The sequence below is a fragment of the Protopterus annectens genome, chromosome 6.part1 (assembly GCF_019279795.1).
Source record: "Protopterus annectens isolate FY-2018-M chromosome 6.part1, PAN1.0, whole genome shotgun sequence".
NCBI lineage: Eukaryota > Metazoa > Chordata > Ceratodontiformes > Protopteridae > Protopterus > Protopterus annectens.
This window is the reverse complement of record NC_056738.1, coordinates 488,424,453-488,451,640: the sequence shown is the minus strand read 5'-3', so window position 1 is coordinate 488,451,640 and position 27,188 is coordinate 488,424,453. Positions and strand designations below refer to the sequence as shown.

The 27,188-nt window shown below is 41.7% G+C and overlaps 1 protein-coding gene across 1 annotated transcript in view; it reads right to left on the bottom strand.

The window, feature by feature from the left end:
- The window catches only part of PIKFYVE (phosphoinositide kinase, FYVE-type zinc finger containing), a 3,858,188-nt gene that overhangs the window by 856,479 nt on the left and 2,974,521 nt on the right, over window positions 1–27,188 (bottom strand). Inside the window, 1 exon segment of the mRNA XM_044075403.1 lies at window positions 21,468–21,576. Within this exon segment, the coding sequence (XP_043931338.1) occupies window positions 21,468–21,576 (109 nt within the window).

Genomic DNA, 27,188 nt, shown 5'->3' with positions numbered 1-27,188 from the left:
ATGAAAGGCTCCACTGCCATAAGGGCCTGTAATTCAGATACCCTTTTAGCTGAAATGATTGCTAAAAGGAAAGCTGTTTTCCAAGAAAGAAATTTTAAGTCTGCAGTAGCAGCTGGCTCGAAAGGAGGTAGAGTGAGTTTCTCCAAGACAAAGTTAGGGTCCCAGGCTGGGGTTGGAGCTCTCCTGGGTGGTCTCAAATTTTTGGCCCCTCTGAGGAACTGCTTGAGCAGTGGATGAGAGAAGAGGGAAAGTTCCGTGTTATAATGAACTGAAATGGCTGAGGCGTGGATTTTAATGGAGGAAAAAGACAGGCCCTTATGAAGCATCTCAGTTAAGTATTGTAAAACTTGAGGTAAATTGGGTGCTGCTGTGCTCATCCCTTGAGATTGGTTCCAGGCACAGAATCTTTTCCATTTTTCAGCATACGATTTTCTAGTACTAGGCCTCCTTGCCTCTAAAATGATATCTATCACAGGTTTGCTTAGGGATGGTAAAGGAGAGATTAAGCAATTAGCCAGGCTGCAAGGTTTAGTGTTAGAAGCTGAGGGTGCAGAATCTGGTTCTCCTGCTGAGACAGCAGGGAAGGAGTCTGAGGCAGGTGCCATGGAGATAACTGTGACACACGGCGCAGGAGGGGGTACCAGTGTTGGCGCAGCCAGTCTGGAGCAATCAAAATCATCCTTGGTTTGTCCTGTTTGATTTTTAGCAATACTTTGGAGAGCAGAGGCAGATGGGGGAAGGCATAGATTGACAGGTTTTTCCAGTTGAAGGACAGAGCATCCATTTTCCAGGCTTGTTTGTGGGGAGTCCTTGCACAAAATTTGTCCAATTGGTAGTTCTGGGGAGAGGCAAACCGGTCTATATCTGGGATACCCCATTTGCTTGTCAACATGTTGAAAATCCTTGGTTCCAGTTTCCACTCGTGTGGATCCATCAGGTTTCTGCTTACTCCGTCTGCCAGTGTATTTAACTTTCCTGGCAGGAATTGAGCTTGTAGGTGCACTTGGTAGCTCAAGGCTGTGTTCCACAATGCCATGGCTAGTCTGCAGAGGGGGTAAGAATGTGTACCCCCCCTCACTTATGTACCATATAACAACAGTGGTGTTGTCCATCTTTACCACTAGTTGTTCTGGAAGAATGTGGTCCTTGAAGGCTGTCAGAGCATTCTGTACAACTAACATTTCTATTTGATTGATATGCAGCTGCATTTGACTTGGGTTCCATTTGCCCTGAATGCACTTCCCTGCCAGGTGAGCCCACCATGCATAGTCTGATGCATACGTTATTAGGCTTTGGGTGGCAGGGGGTGGTGTGAAAGGTAGTCCCTTGTTTTGGTGGCAGGCCTCTGCCCACCAATGGAACTCTAGGCATAGGCAAGTAATGATAGGAATCATTATTTCTAGGTCTTGAGAATGTTGACATCATAGGCTTTTTAGATACCACTGTAGTTTCCTCATATGCAGTCTTGCATATGGAATTAGAAGAATGCAGGAGGCCATGAACCCCAAGGCTTGCAGTATTTGTCTTGCAGATAGCAGGGTTTTTGTGGCCACTTGTTTGAAGTAGGTTATCAAATGAATTTGTTTCTCTGGTGTGAGGTAAGCCATCTGGGAAGTTGTATTCAATCTTGCTCCCAGGAATAGAATTTGTTGACAGGGTACCAGGTCTGATTTCTTTTCGTTTATGGTGTACCCCAGACAAGTTAGAACCCTTTTTACAAAGGCCAGATGATTCAAAAGTATGTCCTGGCTTTCTGCCTGAATTAGACAATCGCCCAGGTATGGGTATATTTGAATATTTCTTTGATTGCAAAATGTAATAACTGGAGCTAGGCACTTTGTGAATACCCTGGGCGCAGTAGATAAGCCAAAGGGCAGTGCAGAGAACTGATAGTGCATGTATAGCCTGCTTTGAAGCATAGGCATCTTCTGCAAGATTCCTTGTTTGGGATGTGCAGGTATGCTTCTTTTAAATCTAGTGTTGCCAACCACGCATCTTTGCCTAGCATAGGAAGTAATTGGTGAAGAGTCAGCATCTTGAATTTTGGAATCTCCAAAAAGATGTCTACAGTAGACAGGTCCAGGATAGGACGCCATGAACTGTCTTTTCTGGGTACCAGGAAAAGTATCGAGTAGAAACCTTGTCCCTTTTCCTGTTCTGGTACCAGCTGAATAGCCCCCATGCTTAAGAGAGAAAGTACTTGTTTTTGGTCCTCTGCCCATTGATTTGGGAGTAGGTCTGGCCACCCACTTGGTATTGGTAACGTGTGGAAGTGAAATCTGTATCCCTGGGACACTATATTTAAAACCCATTTGTCCTGGGTAATGAGTTCCCAATTCTTTGCATGAAGAGCAATCTTTCCTCACAAAGGGGCAGTCAGTTGATAAGTTCTTGGAAATTTTAAAAGAAAGTCATTGAGAAAGTTTACCATAGGTGGAGTCTTATTATTCCCAGATTTGGAAGTGGAGGCCCCCACTGCTTAGTTCTGTGTCCCCTGGGACTGAAACCTGGGGTTTTTGCTGTGTCTGGGTTTGACTTGAGAAGACTTGGAAGGGGCTGGAAAGGACCAATTCTTAGAGGGCCAGTGCCTACTAAACCTAGGAGGCTGAACTTGTAAAAAAATCTTTAACAGTTTGCATAGATTTAGCTTTATCCTCCATCTTTTTAAGAACTTCCTCAGCCTTGTTGCCAAAAAGGCGGTCCTGATTTAAAGGAGCATCCAACAATTTAGCTTTAATATGATCAGGCAAAGATTGCTCTTTAAGCCAAGCTTGCCTTCTGAGCACAGACCCAGTAACAGCAGCCCTGCAAGAGGCCTCTAATGAATCAAAACCATATTGCAAAGTATGTTTTCCAACTTGTTCAACAGAATGCATTAAATCCTGTAAGTCTTTATTTTCCACACAGTCAGGAATCAACATAATTTTCTGTTTAAGCAGTCCAATAACATGTTGCTGATACTTTAACATATGAAACTGGCAGTTTAAAGCCCTAATGGCCAAAGCTGCAGAAGTGTAAACCTTCTTACCCCATCTATCCAGCGCCCTGGAGTCTCTATCAGAAGGGGTAGGATTTTTAGCAGTAGAAGCCTTAATGCCTTTGGGCCCCTGTGAAATAAGTCTCTGGATATGCAATAGGATTTTTGAAAAGGAACTTCTGGGACCCAGGGACCCTGTAGTATCTGTCAAGTTTTCTGGGAGCAGGAGACAGGGAATCAGGGGCCAAACTAGATTCCGAAAAAGCATCATCAACAATGTCTAGTACAGGAGGAATAGCTAAAGGCCTATGCTGAGGTAGGATAAGGAAATCCCTAAGCCTCTTCTTTAAATCAGACAAATCCTGGCTTTCCCAGTGGAAATACTCCCTTAGACTATGTAAGGTTTCCCCAAAAGAAAGATCCTCAGGAGGGGAAGCAGAGGGAATGGAGTCCTCTGCATCAGAATCTTCATAAGTAGATAAGGGCAAATCCAGATCATCAGAAGAATCAGAAAAAACAGAATCCTGATCAGAAGAGTCACAATCAATTTCAGTCCTAGGCCTCCTAGAAGGGGGGGGGGGGTTGGCTACAATTGATTAGAGTTATTAGATCTTCAGCCATTCTTTTCACTTGTTTTTTAGACATAGAGGCCTGAGCATGTGGCCTGGGCGTAGTTTTGTTAGGCATTTAGGCCTAAGTAAAGAAGGAGGTGTTGCTTAATATACAAGTCCGTAGGCCTGAATACACCCTCAGAAGCCGGTGCCTGCACAGCGGCTCCGGACCCATCCAAGACAGAGACATCTGCGGGGTTCCATAGCTGAAGCATCTCACGGCATACCGGACTCCGAATGGGTCTCAATAGGGGCCTGCAAATCAGAAGTAGCGGGTATCAGGGGCTGTGAAAGCAACTCACTGAGTTCTGGCGAACTGGTGACTGGCTTAGGAGATGCGTCGTCGGCAGTTTTGGATCTCGGCGGCCTGTCTCTGTCTTTATCTTTGCGTTTTTTCAGAATCCTGATAGTCGGACAGCTAACCAATGATATTTCTGGATAATTAAACCGAGAACCAAAATATTTAGAGGCAAAAATAAACAGACGACGGATAGTGTGCCGATTAAATAAAGCACAAAACCGACAGCAAGGTACGTCATGGTCAGGGCCTAGGCAAGGAATACAGTACGAATGAAAATCTTTATGAGGTATTTGCTTTCCACAAGTAATGCAATTATTAACTTTTACTGACATCGATAAGAAGCAAGAAAAAGTTTCCCCAACGGAGTACTTAGCTTTAGTTGAAGACTTCAGTTCTGAAACTCAAAAATGAAAATTTCAGGAGTCGGCCGACCGGCACTTGCGAACTGCTTCTGCTTCGGACACCGCATGGCAGGAAAGACTGATGTAATGACGTTGGCTGCATGTTTTATACCCCTGACGACCTGATGTCATGGAAGAAGGGACAGCAACTGACGCAGGACCCAAGACTTTGTTAATCAGGCCGACTGAGGGCTACCTGCAAGCAGATAACCCAAATGTAATGACTGCAACAGTGAAACACGAAGAACATCTGGTGGTTCTGCTGAGTAAGAGCGGACAGGGGACCGCTTCCTCAGCCTATCTTTGGGTTTGTGTTTATCCCTGTCCCCGGTTTTCTTAGTGGGAGGTTGAGTCCCAGAGACCGGGGTGGAGATAGAAGTAGCAGCCAAGGAAGAAGTAGATGCACAGACTGAGCAGGAGGAATCAAGATAGGCAACCCCTAGACAAACAACTCACAGTGTGTGGCCATCATCTGGGGAAAGCTTATGGCCACACTCCGTGCATTTGAGAAAGCCAGGTTTGGGAGTCTCTGACTTGATCAAGAGAGAGAGAAGCTCAAACTGAAGAAAAAAACAAACTCTCTCACACAAACACACACACACACACACACACACACACACACACACTCCTAGAGATAGAACAGCAAGAAGATTTTTTTTTTTAATCCGACGCGACACGCTGAAGGGGAAGTGGCAGGAAAAGATAGAAGGAAAGAATTTTTAGATAGAAAGAAGATCTGTTAAACATCTATTAAACCCCACCTTCAACCTTTCTCTCCTTTTCCCAGATTTAGACAGAGTATCCCTTCTATCACTATAAAACTGAACTGAAGATAAAATTCTATGACAGGAATTAAGATAAAAAGATAATGCTGGCAACTAACACGTTACTATGTTATCAATTTATTAAGATGAAAATCAGTTATTAGGCTGAATATCATTTCAAGTATATTATTATTTGTTTAACAACTTTTGTGGTCTTCAAGACTGTCTAATTTATACTCTAAGTAATCTGAATGTTTCTAACACCTTGAATTGTTGTTTAATGTACTTATGCTTGTTAATCAAAGAATATATTTGTAATTTTTGGAGTTTTTTTCTCCCCGGGCCTCTGCTGAAAATGGGCTACTAGCCCAGTCAGACGTTCCTGGTAAACAAACTTAAATAAATAAATAAATAATCTAAAGCAGAAATTTAAACACGTTTATCCAAAATAGCTTAGAGCAAATGGATCATGATGCTTACAAGAGCGCGGCAAGCGAGATCTGAAGAGAGGAAGGAGACAGGGGCATTATGGGTAGGGGAAGAGCTTGGAGCTCAGATCAGATGCTGGCGAAATGTGGCAGAATCGGATCCATCCTGGATTCGTGTCCCACAGGTCGAAGATCAAATGAAGACAACAACTTCAGATCAATTAATTTCTTTGCTGCTGCATCGTTGTTTCTTACACTAAATGTTTTTAACTAAAGGTTTTGCATTCAAAAGAAGGCTGTATGATAAAAAGTAGTCATGCTGATAACAGAGTTAAAAACAGCAATGTACTAGCCTTAATGACCACAGAAATGTCTGGATCTGGCATGGTCACAACAGAAACCAACATAGCTTCTGATGAAAGTGCAGTTACTTTCTTACTTCTCACCCCCTTGACTGCTGCTGACCATCAAGCAGAACCATAGCTGTCTCAACAGGCACCCTGTGCCAGTACACCAAACCCCACCTAAGAAGAGGGGGGGGAAAGCACTTCACGATAACAATCAGCTTATTATACGTAGATTCACCCCAGCTCTTTCACTGAAGAGCAAAACAAAGTCCATTCCTTCCAACCAGGTGGCCAGATGCATGACCCCCCCTTCTATTAAGCCATTCAGGTCATGTTTATGTGCCCTGTCTCCAACCCTCCTCCTCCACATTTTATTTAAAAAAAATCTTTTAAACAGTAGCAAACTGCTTGCTAGAGATATAGTAAAAACTTGCTACAGTTCATACCCTTCTACGGTGCTCATGTTTTAGTTAAAAAAAATATATATATATTCTTCTTTTAAACTGTAGCAAACAGTTGCTGCAGTTTACGCCCTGCCTCTATGAAGCAATAGAGTGCTCTGGTTTTAGTTATAAAACATTTTTTTTTTACTTTTTAACTGTAGCAAGCAGTTGATACAATTTAGATCACATATGGAGCACTACCAAGCTCAGGTTTGACCACAAATGCAATACCAGCTTTTAAAAGCTGGTGCTGCATTAGAGAGAGAGTAGAAGCGGCTAATTGCACCCACGCAACACTTAATGCCACAGGTAGTTGCCCCTCTCACCTTGCCCTAGCTACACTACTGCCATTAAGCCTCCCTTTACTGGACTTGAACTCATTTATTCTCTCTTGGTAAGGGGTGCCCAGAACCATAAGGGTAAGAGCCATCCTAAGAGGCCATCTTTCAAGTAGCCATGAAGCTTGCTTGTACCTTTCATCAACATCCTGACTATGAGGACATTTATGATGGTCCTGTCCTCACCCTAGAGCAGAAGAAAGAGCAATTTGCATCACCTTAAAGGCCCATAATTCCTTCCCCATACAGGTGCATGCTTCTTTGCACTCAAGATGAAGGCTGCCATTTACTGGCGACTTCGAGAGTTTAATGTATGGCCCTGGCTTCTCATCAACATCACTTCATCTCCTTCCTCCAGAGTATGTGGCAGTGCATGCTAGATTTGTCCCGCCTTCTACAAAAAAAGCTACAGCCATCCACCCTTGTCAAGCTCCTTCATGTATGTGAATGCAAAGGTAAGAATGCACTATGTCCCGAAATGGCAAAACATGCATTCAAGCACAGCTCGTGGCACAAAAGATTAAAGCCCCAGCTATGTTCTACAATACCACTGTTCAATTAGGGATACAGGTGCAGCAGGAAAGGAGTCAGCGTGGAAGGGGGTTTGAAAGCTGGACCAATCGCTCCCACATTGAATTACATGTTTTTTATCAATTATATATTTTGCAATCTTTTGGTATATAAATACTATGTTTTACCTGTTTACGTTCTGCATTTACACAATGATATTGCTCCGTTATTAATGTGTATGATGTTTTTTATGCACCTGTTCATGGTAATTATGTCTGAAGTTAGATGACTGGTTGTTTAGGATTTTAAATTGTGGTGGGTTAAACACTGATTATCATGTCTGAAGAAGCAGTCGGAGGACTGTGAAAGTGCTCCTTTTGTAGTTCTGTATACATTAAAATGTTTTGGTTTTTATTTTAGCCATGGTGATTGCACTTTCTTGTCTATTTGGTTATATATAGCTGTTAGAGTGATCTTTACCAGCCTGACCGATTTTCTTCTTTTTTAATTTTGCAAAAATATTTTGAATGGAATTCATGGATTCAGTGGTAGGAACTTGGGCAGAATTTACATATTATTCCCTAAGGTACAACAACCAGAATAAACTTCACAGAAATTATATATACACAAGAATATGTGCATTTAATTGATAGCTTCAACATACATTCAATAACTATTTCAGATTGTGCACTGATAAACTTAAGATACAAACACAGGGTAATGAAGTAAAAATGAGACACTGGCACTTAACCACCAACCTGTTGAAAAGAGAGGGCTTTAAGGAATGGACAGTGGAAATTATTTAAGTTTTATTAGGGAGGAAAGAAATTTCTACAGAAGAACAGCTACTCATCGGGATAAAATGAAAACTGAGTTTAAAAATATAGTAGAAAAAGAAAGAGATATGGTTAAGAAGTAATAGGAATTATTTAGTGGGGTTTATAAGGGTTGAAGTATTACAGAATAGGGGCAAGCTAACAATACAAAAGGAGGAGCAAATGCGCAGTGGTAAACAGAAAAGCAGAAAGTCTTTGAATAATATGCATGAGATTACAAAGATTGCCGTTAAGTAAGTAATTTTTGTTAACTCCAGAGCACAAAAACGTTTAGCACAATGATTTGGGCAACAGAAAGTAGAAAAGGATGTTGCTAAACATAGGGAATCTATGGCAAGAAAAATAACCAGAGGTCATATACAGATATTAATAGATACTTTGGAAATTTTATGAAAATCTGTATGAAAAGGGGAATGTAGAAACAAAGAGCACAGATGGAAAGATTTACGGAAGACAATTATGCCAAGATTAGAGGAAGATGAGGCTCAACAACTTAAAGTCAAGATAGGAGGAGATGAGATAAAAATGGTGACGTATAAAGTACAGTTTTGTACCTACCATAAATGTAGATGTCCGATAGACATGCAACTGCAGTCATAACATGTGGGTTGTCCTGCCTCAGGCAGCCCTCGGTCAGCCGGATTCCAAAGTCTGGGTCCGACGTCGGCTGATGTCGCATTTCTCTCCGACGTCAGAGCGGCTGGAGTACATAAGCATCAGCCGACGCCATTTTCTTCAGTGTTTCTTGCCCCAGATGCCAGGTGTCCTCCAAGGAAGGCTGTAATCAAACTGGAAGACAAAAACAGGATTCCAAACAAGTAAATGAGCAATAAAACAAATACACCATAACAGATATCCCCAGCTAAGAGTAACAGGGATAGGAGTGGATCCTAGGCATAGAGGGGTATGGAGGGAGGGAAAATCCGACTGCAGTTGCATGTCTATCGGACATCTACATTTATGGTAGGTACAAAACTGTACTATGTCCTTCAAGAATGCAACTGCAGTCATAACATGTGGGTAGAATACCATAGCTTAGCTGGGGGAGGAGGAATGCTCTAGGAAAAAGATGGTGTGGCAATCAAACCCTGCAGGACTGCCGAAGCAAAGCCTGCTCTGGATCTGGAGTATAGAGGGAGATTGTAGTGTTTGGAGAATGTATGCACGGAGCTCCATGTAGCAGCTTCTGGAATGTCCTTGGTAGGCACCCCTCTTAAGAATGCTGTAGAGGTGGCTGTAGCTCTGGTGGAATGTGGTCTGACATTAGCTGGAACAGTCTTTCCATGAAAGGAATAACAGAATCTGATGCAATGTCCAATCCATTTAGAAATAGTCTGTTTTGAAATTGCTTTTCCTTGGACTGCAGGGGCGTAAGCTACAAAAAGTTGTTCAGACTTCCTACTGGCCTTTGTTCTGTCCAGATAGTATCGAAGTCGTCTGTGAATGTCCAAGGTATGCAACAGTCTTTCCCCCTTATTCTCAGGATTGGGGAAGAAAGCAGGCAGATGAATGGCTTGATTTAAAGAAACCCTAGAAACCACCTTTGGCATAAAAGTAGGGTTGGTCCTTAATGAAACCCTGTCTCTATGAAAAATGATAAAGGGTGGTATTGCCATTAGGGCCTGTAGCTCCGAAACCCTTCTTGCTGAGGTAATTGCCAACAGGAAAGCTGTCTTCCATGAAAGAAATTGCAAGTCAACTGAAGCTGCTGGCTCAAATGGAGGTAAAGTCAGTTTTTCTAAGACAAAATTGAGGTCCCAGGCTGGCACTGGGGCCTTTCTTGGCGGCTTAATGTTCTTGATTCCCCTGAGGAATTGCCTTAGTAAGGGGTGAGAAAAAACAGGAGGATCAGTGTTGTATCTAGCTGAAATAGCAGATGCATGTATCTTTATGGAAGAATATGAGAGTCCGTTCTTTAACATATCTGCCAAATATTCCAAGATGAGTGGGATGTTCAACAATGATGCATCATGTCCCTTGCTGGTATTCCAATTGCTGAATCTTTTCCACTTTGCTAAGTAAACCTTTCTGGTGGATGGTCTTCGAGCCTCTGTTAGTGTCCGCTGAACTTCCTTGGAGAGAGATAAGCTGAAGTTATTTATGGGATCTCCCAGGCTGTTAGCTGCAGTGTCAGAAGATTTGGATGCAGTGTTTCGAAATTGTGTTGAGTCAAAAGTAGAGGCCACTGGGGGAGGGCCCACCTCCTGGAGTGGCATATGCTCCGTAGTAGTGGGTACCAGTGTTGTCTTGGCCAGTCCGGAGCTATTATGATTCCCTTGGGCTTCTCTGCTTTTATCTTTAGTAATACTGAGGTCATCAGTGACAGAGGTGGGAATGCATAGATTGCTAGCGAGTTCCAGTTGAATGAGAGGGCATCTATTTTCCAAGCTTTTGGATGGTATGTCCTTGTGCAAAATTTTGGTGGAAGATGGTTGAGGTGAGAGGCAAATAGGTCCACTTTTGGCTTGCCCCATGTCGAAGTGAGTTGTCTGAAGGCCTTCGGATGTAACCTCCACTCGTGAGGATCTGTGAAATTCCTGCTTAGGCTGTCCGCCAACACATTGTCTTTTCCTGGAACAAACTGGGATTGTAACTGGATGTTTAGGCTCAGTGATTTCTCCCAAAGCTGCATTGTCAGTCTGCAAAGGGGGTAAGAGTGGGTGCCCCCCTGCTTGTTTATGTACCACATCACAGTGGTGTTGTCTGTCCGTATCATTAAATGGCCTTGCTGGAGTTGGTGTTGAAAAGCCTCGATGGCATGCATTACTGCCAACATTTCCTTTTGGTTTATATGCAGATGTGTTTCCTTTGGAGACCATTGTCCTTGTATACACCTGCCTTCCATGTGCGCCCCCCATCCAAGGTCTGAGGCGCCTGTAGTCATGGTCTGTGTTATCTGTGGTTGTTTGAATGACATACCTGTGTTTGCCTGGCTCACCGAGGCCCACCATAGGAATTCCTTTTGTAGGCATGGAATGAGTGGTATGATTGTCTCCAAGTTGTTGCTGTGTTGAGACCAAATGCTTTTTAGGTACCACTGAAGCTTTCTCATGTGTAGTCTTGCTAATGGAACCAGGAGAATGCAGGATGCCATGTAACCCAGGGCCTGTAGGAATCTCCTTGCAGTCATCTGGGTGAGTTTTGCTAAACCTTTGAAGTAATGAGTTAACTTCTCTTGCTTGTCTTCTGTCAGGTAAGCCATCTGAGAGGCTGTGTCTAGTTTGGCTCCTAAGAAGATTATTTGCTGGGATGGCTGCAGTCTTGACTTTTGGAAGTTGACTGTGTATCCCAGAGCTTGAAGTAATCGTATGACATAATCCAGGTTTTTGTCAACATCAATTTGTCGTCCGCTTGTATGAGGCAGTCGTCCAGGTACGGGTAAATTTGTATACCCTGGAGCCTGCAATGAGCAATTACTGAAGCCAGGCATTTTGTAAATACTCTGGGCAGTAGATAAGCCAAATGGCAATACTGAGAATTGATAATGCTCTGGCCCTGCAAGAAATCTGAGGTATCTTCTGCAGCTGTGTCTGATAGGGACATGCAGGTATGCCTCCTTGAGGTCCAGAGTAATCAGCCACGACCCCTTGCCCAGCATGGGAAGGAGTTGCTGTAGAGTCAGCATTTTGAACTTTGGTACTATGAGAAAGGTGTTTAATGCGGACAAGTCCAGTATTGGTCTCCATTGAGATTCTTTTCTTGGAACAAGGAACAGTCTTGAGTAAAACCCCTGGTCTTGTTCTTGTTGTGGAACTCTTTCTATTGCTTTCATTCGAGTCAGCAGAGTGATTTGCTTGATAGCCTCTGCCCTCTGATTTTGTGGTAGGTTTGGCATGCCTTGTTTTCTTGGTAAGGTATGAAAATGAAACCTGTACCCTCGGTCTATAATGTCCAAAATCCATTTGTCCTTTGTTAGTCTGTGCCAGTTTTCTGCAAACAGAGCTAATTTCCCGCCCAAGGGAGCTTCTAGTTGTTCCCTGGTAGGCGGTAGAAGAGGAAAGTCATTGAGATTGTGGTTGTGGGGCAGGTGAAACCCCTGCGTCACTTCTTTGGTTTCCTGGCTGCCATTGTCGTCCCCTGTAAGGGCCTCTGTATTGGCCTCTTCCTCGGCCACGTCTGTTCTTACCCCTTTGAAACTTTTCTGGATTAGGAAAGGACCAGTTTTTTGAAGGCCAATTCCTACTGAATCTGGGGGGTTGAACCTGGAGGAAATCTTTCACAGTCTGAACTGATTTTGCTTTTTCTTCGATGGTCTTTAACACATCCTTAGCATTTGCACCAAAAAGCTTGTTCTTTTCCAAAGGTGCATCCAGAAGTTTTGCTTTTACATGATCTGGTAGAGGTTGATCTTTTAACCAAGCATGTCTACGAATCACTGCCCCTGTCATAGCTGCCCTACATGAAGCTTCCAGTGCATCATATCCACACTGCAGGAAGTGATTGCTTACTTGCTGAGTGTTATGTACAGCTTCCTGCAAAGTCTTCCTGTCTAAAGGATCAGGAGTGGCTAATGTTTTTTGTAAATCTTCTAACAGATAATCCTGATATTGTAACATATGAAAAAGGCAATTTATAGCTCTCATAGATAAGGTAGTGGATGTGTAAACCTTTTTGCCCCATCTCTCTAATGACCTAGCTTCCCTGTTGGAGCGCAAAGGATTTAGCGAGGTGGAGGCTGAAACTCCTTTAGGCCCCTGTGAAATAGTTTCCAAATCAGCAGTATGGGCCCTGAATAAATGGGAATGAGTTTCTGGGACCCTGTAATACCTGTCTGGCTTGGCTGGAGCAGGAGGAAGAGAATCAGGGGTAGCACTAGAGTCAGAATACAAATCATCCAGAACATCAAGTACAGGAGGAATAGCTAAGGGCCTGTGCTGAGGCTTCTTAAGGAAAGTCCTAAGGCATTTCCTAGAATCAGAATATTCCTGACCTTGCCACTTGAAATGTTCCCTCATGGTGTGCAGAACTTCCCCAAAAGAAATATCCTCAGGAGGGGAGGCAGAGGGGATGGAATCTTCTGCATCCGAGTCCTCATAGGTCTTGCAAGAGCTCTTCCTGGCTATCTGAGTGGACAGAGCCCTCAGAATCTTCATCTGAAGGAGTAGGATCAGAGGGTTCAACCCGGGGCCTTTTATCAGGAGGAGGCTGGGATCCTCTCTCAGGATGGGCCTGTGAACCTCTAATCAAGGAAATCAAATCAGCAGCCATGGACATAATTTGTGTCTCTGGAGTCGGCTGAGGTAAGGATTTAGAAGTAATATGCTTTGTTTTGCTGGCTGCCTTAGCCCTAGTGTAGGCCTTAATAGACATGGCCATAGGGGGCCTGGCAGCTCCACGTGCAGCAGGAGCGCCCTTGTCTACAGCAATGGTCTCGGGCATTTCCTCGGTTTCGGTATCCGGAGGAAAATCTATAACTGGCGGAGTAATGTCTGGAATCGGAGTCGTTGGTAATGCGGTGTCTTTGGTTCGGAGCGGTGGAGAGACCGTCTCAGAGGGAACCGGAGCACTCGCGCTAGGTTTTGGCGTGGAGTCGGTGGTAGACGCGGGCCGAGGATGTCGGTCCCGGTCTTTTCACTTTTTGGGAGTTTGCGATGTCGGAAGATCCGACGGCATAGTGTAAGCAAAAATATCGCCGAAATAATCTTCAGCGAACTCCGCCCGGCGCCTTAGAGTGCGCTTGTTGAAGCGAGCACAGGCTACACAGGCCAAGACGTCGTGGTCTGGGCCCAGGCAAGGGAGGCAGTAAGAGTGGAAATCCTTATGAGGTATTTGTTTACCACAAGAAAGACAACTGTTAACTTTTTCAGTAATTTCTGACATCGGCTGAGGCAAGAAAAGGTCCCCAACGGGGTACTTAGCTTTTTTGATGACTTCGGTATCGTAGAATACAGGAGCTGACCGACCGGCACTTGCGAACTGCTTCTGCTTCGGGCACCGCGCATCAAGAAAGACTGAAGAAAATGGCATTGGCTGATGCTTATGTACTCCAGCCGCTCTGACGTCGGAGAGAAATGCGACATCAGCCGACGTCGGACCCAGACTTTGGAATCCGGCCGACCAAGGGCTGCCTGAGGCAGGACAACCCACATGTTATGACTGCAGTTGCATTCTTGAAGGACATCCAATCTGCATGGAAGTCTCCAGGAACAAATGGCATCCCTGTGGAAGTTTAGAAGTTAGGAGGGAAGAAATTGATAAAACTCTGGAATATTTTAACAGTATTTTAAAAGGAGGGAAGCACTAGCATCTTAAAAGAAAGCTGTGGTGGCAGAATTATGAAAAGAGGGCTAAGACCCATCAACCCTAGCCTGATATAGAGCCATTTCAAATATAAACCATGATTACAGTGCATTTTTGTCTACACTGCTAAAAGAATGGCAAAGTGTTGCCAACACTGATAGATATGGATCAACATGGATTTGTGGAAGGGAGGCAAACATTTGACAAAAAGGAACAATGATCCAATGGGAAGCAGAATGTAAGAAAATATCACTGCTGCTGCTGATGGCTCTTAATGCAGAGAAAGCATCTTTCAGAGTAAGCTGGGATTTTATGAGAATGGCAATGGAAACATCTGCATTTCCTGAAATGATAATAAGTTTAACTGGCAAATAGACAAAGTGGGAGGGTTCCTTTTTGATAAGTTGCGCTTGAACAGAGGAACCTAGTAGGGATGTCTTTTTTCCCATTTGTTTTCTATACAGACAAACTGGCATTAGCCATTGGCAAAGAAACTAAGAGACTCAGAAATTCAAGGATGTACTTGGTATGGTAATCAAGCAAAGTTGGTTTTATTTGTAGATATTACTTTGTATTCAATAAATCCAGAAAAATACATCTTAGTGTTGTGAAGCATTTGAGACAGTTTTCAAGTCTTTTTTGGATACAAAATTAATGATGACAAAACAAAAGCTACACCATAAAGTACGTACCCACTCATTACTCGATTCAGCAATATCTGTATTTATGGGCATGTGATAAGACGAAGAATTTATGCGTATGGAATTAAAAAAACACTTACGTGGGAAAAGTACTAAAAATAAAAGACAATAAAAAAACTGAGAAACTGAATATTAATATTGGAAGCAAGATACTAGCAGTAAAAATGCTTTTAGTTACTTTAGTTTTATACACGTCAGACATTTTTTATCAGCCAGAGAAGAACTTGTGGACAATAACAAAGAGTTGCAGGAATTTATCTGCAAGGGAAAGAGAGAAAGCATTAAGTGGAATAAGGTGATCCTCCTAATAGAATGAGGTAGTTTAGGATTACCTGATGTGAGGGATACTTCAGAGCTACACAGTTAAGGCTTATATACATGACACAAGCAGAGGTTTATAATTCAAAGTGGACAGGGATGACGATGAAGCGGAGGGAGAGTTAAAGAAATGAGGGAATAGTTAGATTCTGGATGCAGATCCTCAAGGAGAATAACCACCACCATAAAGATCATATTATATTCATAAACTTGCAGAGAGTATTCCAAGAACTAAGCCAACACAGGAATGGAAAAAGGAGATTTTGCCAGTGTGGATGAATGCAAGCGGTAGTACAGAAAATAGGCAAGAGGGGGATGGAATTAATTGGAGAAAACTTACAAAATGACCAAGGTATTGGGAGCAAATATCCAGTGAGGGAAAGTTAAGACAGTGGGGAGGAAGCCAAGTAGTAGTAGTAATCTGGACTGCAGGTTAGAAACTGCCTTCTTTATCAGGGATTTATACTGGGGTACAAGCAAACAGTAAGGGACAGGGACAGGAGGGGTCCTAAGTGAAAGATCTGTTCTGGTAGAGATTTCAGTCTAATGCAGAACAGATGCTGTTAAAATGGGGTTAATTAATAAGCCAGTTAAATATTGCATGATAACTATGAGAACCAAACAGAGGAGGTTAGAAGGCTGGAAAGAGAGACTAGAAAAGCAATTTACAACGGAACAATGGGAGGATATGTGCATGGCTCTCAAGTATGCAACAGAGTCCAGAAGGTTTATGATTTTTTTTGGATGGGTTTGCACAGGTATTTTTATACCTCAAGCAGACTAACAAAAATTTTTCCTTGTGTAGATCGCAAACTTTGCAAGTGTGATTGGGAAGAAACAGTTAACTGGGAACATGTTTTTGAGAGTGTAATGAGTTGGCAGACTTAAAAAAAATCCTTGCAGAGTACTTTGTCAGAAATATTGGAGGAAGCAAATAGCTGCAACTAAAGAAATGATTCATTTGAGCTGGGAAACACGATCAGAATTGCATTGCCTGCCAAAAAAAGCAATTACTAGAAAACCAAATATACTTGAAATATTGAGCATTTTAAGACAGATAAAAAAAACTGGAAGAGGAACCTTTAGAAAATAGCAGCAAATTAATTATTTTTGTTTAGATTGTTCCCACATATCCTTAGCTAACATAACAGAATCCTTTTTTAATCCATACACCAAAATACTCCATCTTAACATGTCTACGTAAATATGGGTAATAACCAATTCATGTGTGGGTGCACAATTTATCACTATAGCCTTAGTTTTATCTTCATTAATTTTATATCCTGAAAAGACCTGAAACTTTCTCAAAATGTTCCACAACATCAAAATGACTTTTTCTGTAATTATAAAGTACAAAACAGTATAATCTGCAAATAAAGCTATATTTTCTTGATTACCATATATCACATATTTCCTTAAATTTGCAAGTACCTTATTTTCTTTTCTAGTGGCTCTAAATGTAAACAGTAAAGGGAAAGAGGAAGTCCCTGCCTGATCCTTATGTTCAAACACAGCTCTGCAGAAAGGAAACCTCCCATCTTAATTCTTGCCTCCAACCCTTCATACAGCCTCCTAACCCTACCCTTCTACCAGTGAATGCAGATGTTTCCATTACCCTAAACCCCAGCTGACTCTACTGAATGTTTTCTCTGCATCAATACCCAACAGTGGCATTTTCTTACATTATGCTTCCCTCTGGGTCATTATTGTTCTATTAATGCTGCTAAATGTTTGCCTCTCCTCCACAAAGCCATAATGGTCCATATCTATCAAATTTGTCAATACCTTTGTCATTCTCTTAGCTAGAACAGATGGTTTGAAATCAAGGTTTAAAACTGAAATGGGTCTAGATGAAGCGGGAGTCTGAAAAGTATTTACCATCTTTGGTTAATCTAGTAATGTTTGCCTTCTTCCAAGATGCTGATGTTTTCTCATACTGTTAAAAACGTTCAGATCACTTTTTTCCCTTCTAACTTCTAAACTTCCACAAGAATACCATCTGTTCCTGGAGACTTCCTTGTTGATTGATTATATCTCACTGTTTTTATCTTATCTCTTCCTATCTTAATTGTTGAGTTCATGTTCAGCTAAACTTGGCATAATTAAATGTCTCATAAAATTTCAATTTTTGTGCCATTTCGTGGTTTCCACATTCCTCTTCTTTATGCAACTTTTCATGAAATTTCCAAAATATCTCTAATAGTGCTATAGATCTCTGGTTATTTTTCTTGTCATTGGCTCCCTAAGGTTGGCAGCAAGCCTATCTCTTTTCTGTTGCCCAAGTTCTTGTGCTAAAAGTATTCGTGCTATATAGACTATTGGTCATCAAAAATTAGCAAGGTTGCTGTTAAATTTAACGCATGCATATTATCCAAATACTCCCTTAATTTCTCCAACATTCTGCAGTTGCTCCTCCCCTTGTACTATGGGATTCCCCTTCCTCTGCATTACTTTAATCTTTGTCAATGCCCCTAGATAATTTTTATTACTTCTTTCTCATATCTTTCTGTTTTATTTACGCCCTATTTTAAACTCAATTTTTTACCCCTCCAGACAACAGCAGTTTCCCCAAATCTATGGCTGAGAAATGACGGTATACTATTGAGGGTTTAGAAAATGCACCATGCACTCAGGCACCCAATATTTCAATGAAGTGGACATATACCTCTTATTTCTCTAGGATATTTTCTCTGATATCTGCATAAAACATACTTGGCCCAATGATTAGCAATGACAACAAGAACAAACTACCCGTGACAGACCCATTTAACTTAGTTACTTTAAGTGGGTATCAGGAGCACAAAGTCACTTAAATGAGATGCAGCATCCAGAAAGTCTCCCTGCAATTACAGTATTGAATATATTGTATAAAAATGAACTGACCATCTAGTCTGCTTCACTCCCACCCATTTCCAAACAGCTTCTCTTCAAAGAAGGTGATCTGAAGGACAATTCAAATAATCAAGTGCACAATTCAGTACTTCAACAAAAGTATTACCCTCTGGAGTGGGCCTACAGATTGCGAGGAGCTGTTAGCAAATTCTGAAACTGAATGTAAAACACCAATGTACACCATGTAAATTTCATCCCTATCACTAGATGAAATTGGGGAAGACAGCCTTTTACTTTTCTTTTTACCTGGCACTACCAATGACAGTATCTGCAATGATTCCTTTATTTCTTTTGTAGATATGTTTTTCTAGTCTTATATGGGGACTGCAACCAGCATAATCTTTGCATACTCCTTTGTGGACAGCCTATAGGGCTCAAAAGCAGGGAGACCAACAGGCTGCAATACCAAAAGGGCCTGTGTCTCTACTAATAAGCTTTATCCTGAAAGGTGTCTGTAAGACACCCATGAAGACATTTCTGTTTGACTGGGTCAAGGAGTTTCTCTGAACATTTATCTGAAATCTCAGACAGGTCAGAAGTGAAGAAATCCATTCTAAAGATTTCTGACATCTGGAAAAGACCCTGCAAAGATAAGCAAGTTATTAGATAAGGAAATATGTGAATGCCACTGAATCGGCAATGAGCTATGACTTTGAGCTACACACACTGTAAATACACTGGAAGCTCCAGATAACACAATGAGTAATGCACAGAACTAATAATGGGACCCACACACACAATCTGAGACATTTTATAAAGGCTGTGGCTACTGGATGATATGCATGCTTTAGATCTAATGTTACTATAAAACTTCCTTGGGGAAATGAGGGGTAACAAATTCTGAAGGATCAATATCTTGATTTTTGGTACTTTCACAAACAGGTTTAGGAAGGAAAATTCTAAAAACTGGTCTCGAAGACTCTTTCCTTGGTACCACAAACATGTTGTAATAGCTGTCTTTGCCCTTTTGATCTAAAGACACTGGTTCTATGAGAGTAAGTGATGATGAACTTGAGGGGGAAAAAACTCTCTGCTTCAGAGAATGGGAAGGAACTCCCCTGAAAGGAGGTATTTGTATCCAGGCCCAACTGTAGACCTTCTAAACCACTATTAGAATCCCCAATTACCAAACAGGACTGTTAGTTTCTGGGACACATTTTGAGAGAAAGAGGCAGGAGGGATGGGGATAGGGTAAGGGAATGCTTGCAGAGTCATTCTGAAGTATTGGAGTGTCATTTTTTTCTGAAATAGTCCTCATTTTTTGTTATTTAATTCCCTGCCATAATGTTTTGTTCTCTGTTTGGTTTTTGAAGGCTTGGGGTGTTTGTTCTGTTTTTCTTAAAGGAAAGGAGGATTTGAGAGAATTATAAGGGGGGACTGAAAAACCTTAGAAACTCACTGTATTAAATTTCCCTCTCTCATCATATTGCTTGAGGACCTGAGTAGTAGATCAGTTAAACACAACCTCTTTTTCTAATGCTAAATTTAAAATTTAAAACTAACTCATCAGCAAACTTCTGACTACATATCCAGGCATATCTCAACACTGAAGCAGTAGCAGTGGCCTCAGTCACAGTATTTGCACAATCTTTAAGGCATGTTTTGATGTTTGATACACATTAGTAACAATGGCCTTCATAAAGGAACTACATTGAGAAGTGTAGGAGAGAATTCAAACTGTAGTAATGAATTCTGTACATCAAAGTGGAAGAAAATATTCTCCTTACCAAATGTCCCTAATACATTTCCTTTTTTATTCACGGGAAGGGGGGGGGGGGAGAGACAAGTGGAAATCAATAGTCTATTTTAAGCTGATAAAGATGGAGAAACAGCAGCAGGATCACACCCAAGGTGAGACAATGAATGTTTTTTTTTAGTTTGAGAAACTTTGTAACGTCTATCTGCCTTCTTGGGAATTAAAGCTTATGAGTCTGGATTACTAGATGCAGCATTAAGTACACCCTCCAAGGCTGACACGGTAGGAGTTATGGGAGTGGAATAAGACATCTATTTGTAGCATTAATATCTCCTCAGTTCAGGGGGGGGGGTAATCTGCCTATTCCCACAAAAACACCCAATTCATACTGGCTATTTTCTAAGAAAAGAAAATTCATCCAAGGTTGGGGTGGGGGAGTGTGAGGACCAAGTTTTCTCTGAATAAGAATTAGGCTTAGGAGTCTGCAGGAGAAGAAACCCCGTCTCTGTCAGAATCCTCTCACTGACACATTTAAATAAAAACACAGGATAATGAAATAAAAATGAGACTGCCATTTTCTGACCTATCTATTGAAAAGAGAGGGATTTAAGGAATGGGTAGTGGAGATTTTTCAGGAGCTATTAGAGACAATAGAAATATCTTCTGAAAATACAGCTAGTGAGTGGGATAAAATTAAGGTGGAGTTTAAAAATAGGGTGCAAAGAAAAGAAAGGGAGCTATGGTTAAGAAGTAACAAGAATTATTTAGAGGTACTGACAAATGTTAAAGTATTGCAGATTAGGGGGAATCTCAGAACAAGTGAAGTTCTAAACTGCAGAAAGCTAAGCAGAAATAAAGAGATTACCTTCATAATATGCACAAGTTTAGAAAGACTGCAGGTAACAACAGATCCTGTAGAGAAATTAGAAATATTTTGGAAATTCTATGAAAGTCTGCATAAAACAAGAGACATATGGAAATAAAAAAAAGATACAAATGGAAATATTTATGGAAGAATTCAATATGCCAAAGTTAGAGGCAGATGAGGCTCAATTACAAACCACATGTAAAATTCTAAATGTCAGAAGTCTTGAATGAAAGAGCACTACTTAAGCAAGACTTGATATAACTTGTTTCCACTTCAGAAGGATGTGCTTTGAGCACCTCACTACAGCTGCCAGATCTGCTTATACAAAAATATTCTGACAACAAAACATGGCTCACCAAGTTTTCCCACTTCCATACCAAATGAATAATCTAATAATGCTTGTTTTTTTTTTCCACTGTGACCTTTTAATAGTATTAAATGCATGCAAAATTCCATCTGCCTCCCTATTAGTTGCTGTTTTATTTATAACATACACAGATCTGTGCTAAAATACATTTGACTGTTTGGTGCATTTTCATCTAATTACTACTTGCACATAAACTGGTCTTCTAAGATGACTGTCTATTCAATGTCTATAAATTTTTAACCATTTCCAAAATATGCAGCTTTATCATTTTGCGAGCACAGACTGTTACTCTGATTACTTTTACAACCACAGAAAAAATCTAAAATGGAGCAAATTTAAGATACAGAAATAATTTTCAGTTACTAAAACACAATAAACTGGTGAAGTTGTTTGATAACCATGATGATGATGGTAATTGTAACACATTACCTCCTTCTGAGCAAAGAGATCTTCCATCTTCTCTTCCCTTACTTTGTTAAAAGTGTCTGTTTTTAGGGATGTTAGACGGTCATCTACTGCAGAATACACCTGGGATACACTGCACAACAATAAGCAAATATAAATGTAAGCCTTGGTATATTGGTTCTAGAACTAAACATAAGCCATGCTATTATAGAATTCAAATTGTGAAAGATGCTTACATTACAGCAGATTTTTGAGGCGAAATCACTGTTACAGTAAAACAGCATTGTGTTTATCCACCTTCTGTTTTCCTGTGATCTGTTTCGATTTTTTCCTATAGTGGCATTTCCCAGTGAGAACTAATACACAGGTCTTGTACATTTGAAGGTGCTGCTGCAGGCAGCAAAAGGGTCTCTAAGTGCCACTGTGTGTCTATGTCTCTCTACAAGTATTTTTTTGTTTAAGTGGCATATCTCTCTCGCTCTCACTTCTTTGAGAAAGGTGACCTGTAGATATGCATTCTTGAGATAAGAAAAGACCAGTGCATTTACTAAAGTGTTTGTTTTAAAAATATATATTGCAAACTTAGCAACAAGGATAATTACTGTAGTCACTGTAGCAGTAAATTTTTAACACAGATAGAATTCCAAGCAATATTTGACGACCCCCTTGGATGAGTCCAGTTAAAAAAAAACTCCTGATTTGTCTACCACAAACACAGTTATTTATAACTTTGAAGGGACGATTTACTCTTTAAAAAGCAGACTGAAGGTTCCTCATTTCATTTGGTTGAAAACAGTAAAGCTAATGAACCTATGCCACTAACAATGCAATACACAGCTGATTCACCTGTTGCTTCTTAGAACCTTATGTCACCTACCTCAGTACTTTCAATACAGAGAAACCAGTATGTGTCTTTACAGTTAAGTAAATAGTCTCAAAAGAATTGTCTGGACTAACTCAGCTCAGGTGGTGATGTTCAGTGACCCTCTCTGAATTAAGATCTATGGTTAAGAGCTCTGTTAGCACATTCCCATCTACAAAGACAAGAACAGCTGTGAAGATAAAGGCCCACTGATATATCAACACTACTGCTGTACACAGGAGGTGCGTAAAAATGCAGTCCTGCTTGTTGATGCACTGCACCACAGTCTGGTTGTCTGACCAGAGTAAGGAAAGCCGAGTGATACAGTCTTAAAACTTCCTCTCTTGTGATGAAAGATGTCAACCATCATACATAACTCAAAAAAGTTTATATGTAGCCCTGTCTTTAGTGAGTTGTACCTGCCCTCTACCATGGAGGATTTCAAATGGCCTTCTCAAATAACCACTGAACTATCCCAAAAACTTACGAAAGGATCAAAAAGCAAAAAGAAATGCAAAATGAGTAACAACTCTACAGCATGAAGACATAGGTCTGAAACTGAAAGACTATTTCTGAGCAAAGGATAAATCTGCAACAATAGGCACCTCACCAACCACAGAAACACCCTCATTTAAAGGGAGGCCAGTGGAAAACATGGTTGCCTTTAGTACCAAGAATCACAAAAGAGACTGTTCTTTGATCCATTTCTGCTTCCTCTACCTAAGGCACCTAAGAAATTTTGGACCCTTTTATCTAGGCATGAACAAACATTAATGCAGAGGACTGTACACTGCGTCAATGAAAATGATCCACAATAACAGAGCTTCTCTCACATTAAAGCAAACTCACAAGGTTTGAAAAAGACCACCCACTAAGAGGCAATCAGCACAAGATCATCAAAAGGCCGTTAAAGTCTGGACCCTTTTCTTGCAGGCCTGTACTACTGCTCCCATAGATTCACTGAACACTGCACCCAAACAGACAATTAAAAAAAAAATCTCCTGTGAAGATCCCAGACACCGACTTCATCTTTACCATCCAGTTATAGCATCTTCATCCCCTTATGGAAGAAAGGCATGACCATCATCTGCAACAGCAAAACTTGGCAGTGCCTGATGTGACTGAGATGAATTATAGAAATGGGCGGAAGGGTTTGGTGCCCTTTAAAAGGGGAACAGGCAGAATAACATTCCATTCCACTTTCCAGAAGAAGCAGGCTCTATAGCCCCTCTGAGCAGCACAGTCACAGAAACTCTACAATAACTTTGATCTCCAAATGGAGCTCCTGAGGATGGGAGAAAGTACAGTTTTGTACCTACCATAAATGTAGATGTTCGAAGATCCACATTGCTGCAGTCATAACTTATGGGTAGTCCGCTGTCCTCGGTCGGCCCGAATACCAAAGTATTAGGCTGACGTCGGTCATGGGCGCTCAGATCTGATGTCAGAGCGTCAGGGTATTAAAGCGCATGACCGACGTCATATCCTCAGTCTTTTCTTGCCCCAGATGTCAGAAGGCCCTAAAAAGAAAGGCCACAGCCAAAACTAGAATACTTCCCAAAAGGCATGTACAAATAACAGCTACAACCCAAACCATACAACCATTCCAAACTACAGAGGGGAAGGAGGGAGGGTAAATTGGACTGCAGCAATGTGGATCTTCGAACATCTACATTTATGGTAGGTACAAAACTGTACTATGTTCTTCATCTCACATTGCTGCAGTCATAACTTATGGGTAGAATCCCAAAGCAGAGGTAAAGGGAGGCTGGCAAAATCATAAAGCATTGGGAGCTGCCAAAATGCCCTGTAAGACTGCAGTGGCAAATCCAGCCCTAGATTTGGAATAAAGAGGAAGATGGTAATGTTTAGAAAAAGTGTGCACTGAACTTCAAGTAGCTGCTTCCAAAATATCTTTAGTAGCTACTCCCCTTAAAAAAGCAGTAGAAGTGGCAGTAGCCCTAGTGGAGTGAGGTCTGATTCCAGCCGGAATCTCCTTACCATGATGAGAATAACAAAAAGCAATACAAAGGCCAATCCACTTAGAAATAGTTTGTTTTGAAACAGGTTTCCCCTGAGAACCCAAAGCAAAAGAAACAAACAACTGCTGAGACTGTCTGAACCCTTTAGTCTTGCTCAAATAATAACGCAACTGCCTGTGAATATCCAAAGTGTGCAAAATTTTCTCCCTTTATTTTGGGGATCTGCATAGAAAGTAGGCAAATGAATTGATTGGTTCAAGGCCACATTTGAAACCACTTTAGGCATAAAAGTAGGGTTAGTACGCAGAGATACCCTATCCTTATGAAAAATTAGGAAGGGTTCAACTGCCATTAGAGCCTGTAATTCAGAAACCCTTCTAGCAGACGTAATGGCCAACAAAAAAGCAGTCTTCCAAGACAAAAACTTTAACTCAGCCGTAGCTGCAGGTTCAAAAGGAGGTAAAGTAAGTTTTTCCAACACAAAATTGAGATCCCAGGCAGGAGTAGGAGCTCTACGTGGGGGTCTTATGTTCTTTGCCCCTCTAAGAAATTGCTTAAACAAAGGATGAGAGAATAATGGTGGGTCACAGTCATAGTGAGCAGAAATGGCTGCAGCATGAACTTTTATAGAGGAGAAAGACAAACCCTTGTCTAATAATTCTGTAAGATATTGAAGAGAAACACTTAAATCAGGCCTGGAAACATCAAAGCTCTTTGTTTTGCTCCAAATTAAAAATCTCCTCCATTTATCAGCATAAACTTTCCTTGTACTAGGCCTTCTGGCCTCCAAAATAACATTCAAAACTTGTTGTGGAAGCTGCGACCCTCCAGGTTCTAGAACAGAATATGCCAAGCTGTTAGATGCAGGGACTGAATCCTGACATTGAGGAAGTGATTGCCCTCCTGAGACAAAAGGTGCGGAATCGAAGGCAAAGGCCATGGAGGATCCCGTACTAAACTCCTCAGCAGAGGGTACCAGTGCTGTCGAGGCCAATCTGGAGCTATTAGAATCATGGAGGGCTTGTCTTGTCTGACCTTCAAGAGTACCTTGGGGAGGAGAGGCAGAGGCGGAAAGGCATAGACGTGAAGATTGCTCCAACTGAATGATAGAGCATCCACTTTCCAAGCTGTGGGATGAAACATTTTTGTGCAAAACTTTGGCAACTGGAAATTTAGTGGAGAAGCGAACAGATCTATGTCTGGAGTTCCCCATATCACTGTCAAGTTTCGAAATACATGAGGATCCAATTTCCACTCGTGGGGATCCACTATCTGTCTGCTCAAAACATCTGCTAAGGAGTTCTGTGCTCCTGGTAGAAACCTTGCCTGAGGATTGAGGTGTAAACTGAGAGCAGTCTCCCACAAAATCATAGCTTGCCTGAAAAGAGGGTACGAATGGGTTCCCCCTTGCTTGTTGATGTACCATATGACAGTTGTGTTGTCTGTTTGAATCAACACTTGCCCTGGGTGAAGTAAATCCTTGAAAGCCATCAATGCAAATTGGACTGCTAACATCTCCTTCAAGTTGATATGCAAATGTTGAAGTCTGGCAGGCCACGTGTCTTGAACCCATTTTCCATTGAGGTGTGCTCCCCAAGCCTTGTCCGAGGCATCTGTCGTTAAAATCTGACTCGCCTCTGGTCGGGTCACAGAGAGTCCCTTGTTTAGGTGACATTCCTGAGCCCACCACAAAAATTCCTTTTGAATGCAAGGTATTATTTGAATGAGTGTCCAGATCTTGGCAGTGTTGTGTCCATACATTTTTGAGATACCATTGTAGCTTCCTCATATGCAGTTTGGCATTGGGAAGCACCAGAATACAAGATGCCATGAACCCCAAGGCTTGAAGGACTGTCCTTGCAGTCAGCCTGGACCGTAGAGACAATTGATGGAAGTAAAGTGTAAGGTTCTTTTGCTTGTCCGGGGTCAAAAAGGCCATCTGGAAAGCTGTATTCAGTCTCACTTCCAGAAAGCACATTTCCTGAGAGGGTACTAGACTGGACTTTGTTTCGTTCACAGAATACCCTAGGCACCTTAACACTGCCATCACATACTGTAGATGATGAAGAAGTTCGTACTTGTCTTGAGCAAGAATCAGGCAATCGTCCAAATAAGGATAAATTTGTATTCCTCTTAACCTTAAGAAGGCTATCACCGGAGCCAGAACCTTTGTGAACACCCTGGGCGCAGTAGATAAGCCAAAGGGCAATGCAGAGAACTGATAATGTAAAGTCCCAGCCCGAAAACGCAGGTATCTCCTGCAACTGGGCCTGATAGGAACATGAAGATAAGCCTCTTTGAGATCCAGAGTTACCATCCAGTGATCTTTGCCCAACAGAGGTAGAAGTTGTTGCAACGTCAACATTTTGAATTTTGGAATGTCCAGGTATGTGTTGAGGATAGATAAATCCAAAATCGGCCTCCAAGTGTTTCCTTTCTTTGGTACTAGAAACAGGCGAGAATAAAATCCTAGGCCCACTTCTGACAGAGGGACCTGCTGTATAGCCCCATTTGAAGAAGTAAAGAAATCTGTTTGTGAGCCTCTACCCTTTGCTGAGGAGGAACGTCTGGCATGCCTTTGAAAGGAGGCAATGTATGGAAATAAAACTTGTAGCCTCGGTCTATAATGTCCAACACCCATTTGTCCTGGGTGACTAATAGCCAGTTTTGCTTGAAGAGTGCCAACTTTCCTCCCAAAGGAGCTGCCAGACAGGAAGAATCTGGCAGCTGAAGATGCAGGTCCATTGGGCCTGTTTACGAAAGGACTGGCCCCTGCCCTCACCTGTAGATTGTGCAGGTGAACTCCATGTTCTAGGCCTGAAAGAACTCTGAGCTCTGCCCCTACCACGTCTAGATCTACCCCTAGACTGCAAATCAGAAGAAGGATAAGCCCATCCCTTA